Source organism: Borostomias antarcticus (genome assembly GCF_949987555.1).
Source record: "Borostomias antarcticus genome assembly, chromosome: 20".
NCBI lineage: Eukaryota > Metazoa > Chordata > Actinopteri > Stomiiformes > Stomiidae > Borostomias > Borostomias antarcticus.
The window spans coordinates 10,896,781-10,905,381 of record NC_140253.1 but is presented as its reverse complement, the minus strand read 5'-3'; the positions used below and the strand labels follow the sequence as shown (position 1 = coordinate 10,905,381).

The 8,601-nt window shown below is 58.1% G+C and overlaps 1 protein-coding gene across 1 annotated transcript; it reads left to right on the top strand.

The window, feature by feature from the left end:
• Positions 1–373: 373 nt before the first annotated feature.
• On the top strand, positions 374–7,594 carry pcdh18a (protocadherin 18a; the record flags this gene model as incomplete). The annotated part of the gene is given in 7 exon segments (XM_084454264.1): positions 374–2,875; positions 3,514–3,602; positions 4,452–4,621; positions 6,754–6,783; positions 6,786–6,844; positions 6,847–7,178; positions 7,180–7,594. Coding segments are annotated over 7 exon segments (3,597 nt in total).
• Between the last annotated feature and the right edge of the window lie 1,007 nt (positions 7,595–8,601).

Below are 8,601 nucleotides of genomic sequence, written 5' to 3'. Positions count from 1 at the left end.
TTGGGGAAGGCAGCGGACTGGACGCATCAGACGGAGACAGACAGACGCGCGGAGAAGAGAGCAAGAAAGACGCACAGATTTCTGCGGCGCTCAATGAATGATTCTGTGAATTAGGTGCGCAACAGATTTGCCGGTGACGTGGAGCGACAATTGGGATGTTATTTCTTAAGACAATGATTGCGAATAGACAATAGGCTAGTCTGAATTTTGGGTCAAACGAGCTCAGCTCATCAACGATTTCTCGCCCCTGGAGAACGCAATGCAATCACTGACTTTGAAGGCGCACGGAATTCGTTAAGTATTTTGTAGGGGATTGTCTTGTGCTGCATTTTGGGATCTCATTCGGAAATCATTTCACTGTCACTCTTCAAAGATGGAATCCGGAAAGATGAGGCGTCTCTTTTATATCAGAATATGGAAACTTCTGGTCGTTTTGGCGCTGTCAACCCATCACGCCGCCGGTAAGACGTTAAAATATCAAGTTTACGAGGAGCAGAAGGTCGGTACAGTTATCGCCCGTTTGAGAGAAGATGTGGCTGATGTTATAGCTAAACTTCCCAGCACCGTGTCCCTGCGCTTCAGAGCCATGCAGAGGGGAAGCACCTCGTTCCTCTCGGTGCGAGAGCAGGACGGAGAAATTAGCATCAGGACCAAAATAGACCGAGAGAAACTGTGCGAGAAGAACCTCAACTGTTCCATCGAATTCGATGTCTTAACCCTCCCCACCGAACACTTGCAACTGTTTCACGTCGAGGTCGAAGTGCTGGACATTAACGACAACGCGCCCCAGTTCGCCCGCTCCGTTATTCCCATCGAGATCTCGGAGAGCGCGGCGGTGGGGGCGCGCATCCCCCTGGACAGCGCCACGGACCCCGACGTCGGGGAGAACTCCTTGTACACGTATTCCCTCGAGCCCAACAACTTCTTTAAAATCGACATACAGGCCAGAACGGACGGAGCGAAATATTCAGAGCTCGTGGTGCTGAGGGAGCTGGACCGGGAGATGAGGGCTGGTTATGAACTCCAATTAACGGCGTCGGATAAGGGCGTTCCCCCTCGCACCGGCTCCACTCTGCTGAAAATCAGCGTAGCCGACTCCAACGACAACAGCCCTATATTCGAGCAGCCCTCCTATGTCATCAATCTCTTGGAAAGTTCACCTATCGGCACCTTGCTCATTGACCTCAACGCCACGGACGCGGACGAGGGCACCAACGGCAAGATCGTCTACTCCTTCAGCAGTCACGTGTCCCCGAAAATCATGGAGACGTTCCGGATCAACTCCGACACGGGCCGCCTGACGCTCGTGCGGCGCGTCGACTACGAGAGCGCCACGTCCTACGACATCGACGTGCAGGCGCAGGACATGGGGCCCAACTCCATGCCCGCCCACTGCAAGATCCTCGTCAAGGTGGTGGACGTCAACGACAACAAGCCCGACATCAGCATCAACCTGATGTCGCAGGGGAAGGAGGAGGCGGCCTACATATCGGAGGCGTCGCCGCCCGACACCTTCGTGGCCCTGGTGAGGGTGGAGGACCTGGACTCCGGGCTCAACGGCGAGGTGGTGTGCAAACTCCACGGCCAGGGGCACTTCAAGCTGCAGAGGAGCTACGAGAACAACTACATGATCCTCACCAACGTGTCGCTGGACCGGGAGAAGAGGTCGGAGTACAGCCTGACCGTGGTGGCCGAGGACCGCGGCGTCCCCGCCCTCTCCGCCGTCCGCCACTTCGCCGTGCACGTCACCGACGAGAACGACAATGCGCCGCGCTTCGAGAAGAGCCGCTACGAGATGTTCAAGTCGGAGAACAACGCCCCCGGGGAGTACCTGGCGTCGCTGCTGGCGACCGACCCGGATTTGGGGGCCAACGGCCAGGTGAGCTACTCGGTGGTGGAGGACGTGGTCCACGGCAGCCCCATCAGCACCTACGTGACGGTGGACCCATCCAGCGGCGCCGTGTACGCGCTGCGCACCTTCGACCGCGAGGACGTCGGCCGCGTGGCCTTCGTGGTCCAGGCGCGGGACGCGGGCGAGCCGGCGCTGGCCAGCAACGCCACCGTGATCCTGACCATCCTGGATGAGAACGACAACCCGCCGGTGGTGGTGGCGCCGCCGCTGTGGAACGCCACGGCCGACGTGCCCGTGTCGCGCTTCGCCAAGCGCGGCGACCGGCTGACGGCGGTGCGCGCCACCGACCGCGACACGGGCGTCAACGCCGAGCTGACCTGCGCCATCGTCGCCGGCAACGACGACGGCTACTTCGCCGTGGAGCCGCGGACGTGCGAGGTGACCGCCAACGCCAGCCTGGAGGGCTTCCCGCGCGAGAGCGCCGAGATCACGGTGGCGGTGCGCGACGGCGGCGCCGAGAGCCTCTGCGCCCGCGCCGTCCTGCGGATGGCGCTCTACGACAACGTGGAGAGCCACGTGCAGGCGGCGGAGCCCGGCGGCGAGGCGCCCGGGATGGACGCCTCGCTCGTCATCATCGTGTCGCTGGGCGCCATCTGCGCCCTGCTGCTGGTCATCATGGTGGCGTTCGCCGCCCGCTGCACGCGGGAGAAGAAGGACACACGCCACTCCTACAACTGCCGCGTGGCCGAGTCCACGCACACCGGTCACCCGCGCCGGCCGTCACGCCAGATCCACAAGGGCGACATCACGCTGGTGCCCACGGTGAACGGGACCCTGCCCTTGCGGGCGCACCACCACCACCGCCGCTCGCCCTCGGCCACGCCCCCCATGGAGCGGGCGCCGATGGGCGGCCGCCAGGGCCACCACAGCCGCCAGTCGCTGAACAGCCTGGTGACCATCTCGTCCAATCACATCCCGGAGAGCTTCGCCCTGGAGCTGGCGCACGCCACGCCCCCGGTGGAGGTGAGACGGGAGCGCGCCCGCACGCGCACACACACACGCGCTTACACACACACACACACACACACACACGCGCTCACACAAATGTCATCACATATACGATGCATTCAATCACACTCGCCTGCGTCACACACACACAGACGACAGAGACACACACGCACACACACACTGACCCCATCACTCACGGCTCGCTCACCCACCCCAGCAGCCATCAGCGCAGAGCAAACTACTTCACAGCTCTGCCTCCCGGCCTTAAGCCCTGACAGTGTATAAGTCAGCGTGAGCATCGCTCTTGGTTAACATTGTGCTAGCGACTTAGGATGTGATCTCAGAATCCCTTTTGTGTTTAATGTCTTTACCTTGTTTATACCCTATCATCGTTATCTCACGCCATCCTCATGAAACATCCGCCAGTCATACGTCTCCATCTTCATTTAAGACGCACTCACGCATCCTCTTTGTTTTTTTCGGTTGCCGTCCATCTTGCCTTTTGTCCACAGCCAGCCACCATCCATCTTGTCCGTGGGTGTTGTTTCTGTCTCTGTGCTGTCGTATGTCACCATCCGTTATTCATCCACCTCTTTTTTTTTTGTTCGTTTTCTTTCTTTTCTTTTTTTTCCTTTTGTTTTTTTTCGATATAGCAAGTCTCACAGCTTCTGTCAATGCTCCATCAGGGCCAGTATCAACCCCGACCCAGTTTCCGTGGCAACAAATACTCGAGAAGCTACAGGTAATTTTCCTCCCCGATAACAAACCCCCCCCACCCCCCACCCCCCCCACACACCTCCTTTTTCTGTTTTTTTTAATCATTTGTTGTCTTCCGACATGTGTTGTCTTCCAACTGTGTCGTTCTACCACACGTTCCATACAGTATTCCGTCCAGGTCTTTTTAGGGGGTCGGTTCCTCTCACAGCGGGGGGGTCATAGTTCGCCTGCTCGTCGCATTCTGCGGTGCGCCCTCACGTCACGCTCCGGTCGGAACCACGTGAACTGCGTGTCTCTGTGTCGTTGGCGTCCGGGGGGGCGTGTCTCTCGCTACGCTGTGCGTTAGGCCGGAATGTTCTCAGTAGGACTCGATGGACTCCGGTGGCGCCGAACTTCGATGATTGATTCTTGCAGGGCCCGTTTTGGTGTGTGTGTGTGTGTGTGTGTGTGCGCGTGCGTGTGTGTGTGTGTGTGTGTCATAGACAGGAACCCCATGAGACTATGGGCTTGACAAGCTTGTATAGCAGATTTATAGACCCCTGTCACCGTGATGTATCGATTGTCCCATCTGCAGACCTGCGTGATTCATCCACCGATCGCCTGCTTTTTAGGATACTGTAAATCCATTGATCAGAGTGATGTATTGTTTGATAGATTTAAGACCAATATAGTGATTCATTTGAGAGATTTAAAGACATGTACTGTACACCTACTGTAGCTCTTAATGGCAAGCAGGTTTTTGAAGGGTATCTCTCTCAATGACTTTTACAACCAAGACCCAATAAGACAACGTCATGGACAGCTAATTATGTAGATGTTTGAAGTCGTCGGCCACTTCTGTAACGTGTGTTTCATGTGTCTTTGGGTGAGTTAGGTACGCCCTCCAGGACATGGACAAGTTCAGCCTGAAGGACAGTGGGCGTGGGGACAGTGAGGCGGGGGACAGCGACTACGACATGGGCCGGGAGTCCCCCGTCGACCGGCTCTTGGGAGAGGGCTTCTCCGACCTCCTCCACCTCGAGCTGCACCACAGGCTCCACCCAGGTGAGACGCCCCGCACCTTCCCCCCCACACCGTGCACGAAACCCAATGCACCCTCGGGGTCACTTCGGGAGGGTCAGCTCAACCCGTCCCTACCATTGTGCCTTTCAGCAAGGCATCTGACCCCCAAAACGCGGCGTTGCGTATTACTAACGACAGGGCAAACTGCTGCGACGCCCCCCCCCCCCCCCCCCCAGCACTGCGTCCTAGCCAGACTCCAGCACCTTGGACAGCGCCAACCCTGCCGTCAACGCTTAACCGACCCCGGTGGTCTTATCTAGTCCGCCCGCTCCTACCTCGCTGTCTCCCCCCCCACCCCCCCCAACGCAGTCCTCGGGTCCCGGCCCCCCTCTCCTTTGCCCTGCGGCCGCACGGTTTATCACAGGTGGTGTTTATTTTTACGTAGCCCCCACAACCCCCCCCCCCCCTCCCAACGCCCGCCCCCTCCCCTCCGCCATTATCTGTTGGCTAGATAGAGTCACGTCTGGGGAAGGTTCCCTGGGGCTGCTGCCAGTCATCGGTATGCGGTCCGCCGGGCTCCCCCTCTATCCCTCTTTCTCTCTCTCTCTCTCTACCCCTCTCTCCCTCTTTCTCTCTCTCTCTCTACCCCCTTTCTCTCTCTCTCTCTCCCTCTCTCTCTCTGTCTCTCTCTCTCTCTCCCTCTCTCTGTCTCTCTCCATCTCTCTCTCCCTCTCTCTCTCTCCCTCTCTCTCTCCCTCTTTCTTCCTCTCTCTCTCTCTCTCCCTCTCTCTCTCACTATCTCTCTCTCCCTCCCTCTCTCTCCCTCTCTCTCTCCCTCTCTCTCTCTCTCTCTCTCTCTCTCTCTCTCTCTCTCGCTATCTCTCTCTACCCCTCTCCCGTCTTGACTGACGGCGGTGTGCTTTCATGTCTGAAGTGAGGAGAATTCAGAGTAATTGCTTTTAGAATTATTCTCTCTTGTCTCTCTCGTCCTCTCCCCCTCGCTCTCCGTCTCTCCGTCTCCCCCTCCTTCTCTCTCTCGCTCTCTCTCTCTCTCTCCCCCTCTCTCCGCCGAGAGGGGACTCCGCCTCCTGCTGTTCCTCTTCACATTCCCGTTGTTTGCCGTTTATGGAGAGATGGAAGGAGGGAGGCGGAGGGGAGGGAGAGAGGGAGGGAGAGAGGGAGAGAGGGAGGGAGTGAGGGAGGCAGAGAGGGTGTGAGGGAGAGAGGGAGAGAGGACGGGAGGGAGAGGGAGGGAGCGAGGGAGGGATGGAGGGAGGGGGAGAGGGAGGGAGAGGGAGGGAGAGAGGGAGGGAGAGAGGGAGGGAGCGAGGGAGGGAGAGGGAGGGAGAGGGAGGAAGAGAGGGAGGGAGAGAGGGAGGCAGAGGAGAAATCGACAGAGGGGAGGATGAACTGTGAGCGTTCCTCTCTGAACGGCACAATGACATTTGTTTATCTAAAACCATCTGTCCTTTCCGTCTATGAGAACAAACAACCCTCCGCGTGTCACATCGATCCTGGTTCAACACCAAATAAGGGAGACAAAACTAAAAAACGCCACCAGAAAATGAGACCGGCTACAGCCCGCCTCGTCCCAGTCAACCTCCGTTCGCTCCGCCCCTGCTGCCGCGTCTGAAACCGACGCCGGCGCCGACACTTATCGCCATCCTCCACTCGACCCTCGGAGAGTTCACCCCCGAGTACCGAACGATTAACACGACCCGGCCCGACCTCGACGGGCTCTCCGCAGTGAAACCAGACCGGACGCGGGCGAACGATGTCAATCTTCCCCTAGTGGCGGAAGGGTGGAACTGCGTGGAGCGGTTGAAGGTTGGCGTCGGGGGGGGGGGGGGGGTGACGCTCTTCTCGGGGACCAGGCTGTGTTCAGTCAAACAATAACGCGAGTCTCATCTCTCTCTCCTGCTCCTGGCCTCTCTGTGTCTCGCTCCGATACCCCGAGGACTCTGTAAACAATATATCCGGCCAAAGCTAACCTTTTGACCTTTCTCTCTCTCTCTCTCTCTCCCTCTCTCTCTCTCTCTCTCTCTCTCTCTCGTTTATACCAGAGGATGCTGTCAACAGTAAATCCATCCAAACAATAACAATAACCTTCCACCTCTCTCTCTCCCTCCCTCCCTCTCTCCTCCCTCCCTCTCTCCCTCCCTCCCTCCTCCCAGCGATGAGACTGTGTACGGAGGAGTGTCGTGTGCTGGTCACTCTGACCAGTGTTGGATGCCTCCCCTCCCGTCCCCTGCATCCGCCTCCTCGTCTCCTCCGACTACCGTAACAACATGTACATTCCTGCGAGGAATCCCCAGCAGGCCTTGCTGGACGACGACCAGGCCTCCGAGGAAGAGGAGCGCCGCCGTAGCTTCTCCACCTTCGGCAAGGAGGCGGGCGGCGAGGAGGCGGCGGCGGGGGGCGGGGCCGCCGAGGCGTGCGGGAGAGGAGGAGGAGCGGGCGCCGGCTCCCTGCTGTCGGAGATGAACATCGTGTTCCAGAGGCTCCTCCCCCCGCCGCCGATGCCACTGGACGCGTACGCCGAGTGCAACGAGAGCGCCGGGCCGCCGGTGCCGCCGCCCCCCACCGCCGGAGCACCGGGCCGGGAACGGCGCCGCCTCCCAGGACGCCAGGAAGGGGCTGCTGCCGGGCGCAAAGGGCCCCGCCTACCCGCAGGGTGTGGCCGCCTGGGCGGCCAGCACCCACTACCTGAACGCGGGGGGAGCCGCCGCCGCCGCCGCGGTGGGGGCAGGGCCCGGCCAGGCGGCGTGCCACGCCTCCACCAACACGCAGCCGCCGCACCTGAAGTGGCTGCCCGCCATGGAGGAGATCCCCGAGAACTACGAGGAGGACGAGTTGGAGGCGGCGCTGGGGCTGGGTGGTGGCGGCGGCGGCGGCGCCGCTGGCAGTCACCCGGGGGCGGGCGGGAAGCGCGGCGAGGGCCGTCATGAGGTCATGGACGCCAGCGAGCTGGTCAACGAGATCAACAAGCTGCTGCAGGACGTCCGGCAGAGCTAGACAGCCGGACGCGCCGACGGAGCGGAGGGTCCAATCAGAGCTGGACAGAGACAGAGACCTGGACTCACCGATCGGGGGCGGAACAAGCACGGCCCCCTCCGAGGCTCCGATTGGCCCCCCCTCCGCTTGTTTACAGCATCGGCGGGAGGCGGAGCTAGTTTGCGAGAGAAAACGAAGCTCAGCACTGACAGAACTTGGTCATCGAACGGACGTTGATTTAGACGTTTGACCGGTCGTCCTTTGCACGTCATGGTCGAGTTTCACGGCTGAGCCCCAGTGACATTTTCCAAGTTCATTTGCTATGGTTTTCCACCAGCATGAGTACGTTCCAACTGTGATTGGAAATCAACCATTTTGTTGCATTTATAATGTACAGTACAGTCGCAATCACTCAAAATGTTGTGGTATGTCTCTTGTGATTGGTTTAAATGGTGTACACAATGTGACCTTTGTATTTTAAAAATACACACATACGTTTTCTACAGTACTCTATATTTATATCTGTTGTATGTATGTTTGTACAGAAAAAGAGCTGAAGAAAGTCTATTTTTTATATTTCCAATGCATGTTTTTATTATTGAAACCCAACTCTTATCTCCTTCCCCCTCATGGTTTATTTTGTGTTATGAAGCTATTTAATTGTTTTTCAGCGTGTGTGTACGTCATGTACGATAATCACAGTCCAAAGGGGGAGTGACATCTTGGAAGTGTGTTGCCATGGTCACGCATCATTATTGTGAGTGTTCATCGCCACCGACGGATGGAAATAAAGTATACTGTCTGCTGACAACCTGGCATGCTCATTGGTTCTGAACAGACAGCCTATCATTATTTAGTCTAGACCTCTCTCTCTCTCTCTCTCTCTCTCTCTCTCTCTCTCTTGCTCGCTCTCCCTTTCTCTCCCTGACAGGTCTGAAAGTCTGAAAGTAAGTGTGCATACTTACTTAGTGAGTGGTGACACAAGGTTCCACCTCTTCCCTTTCAAGTCTCTTGCATTTGGATAAACA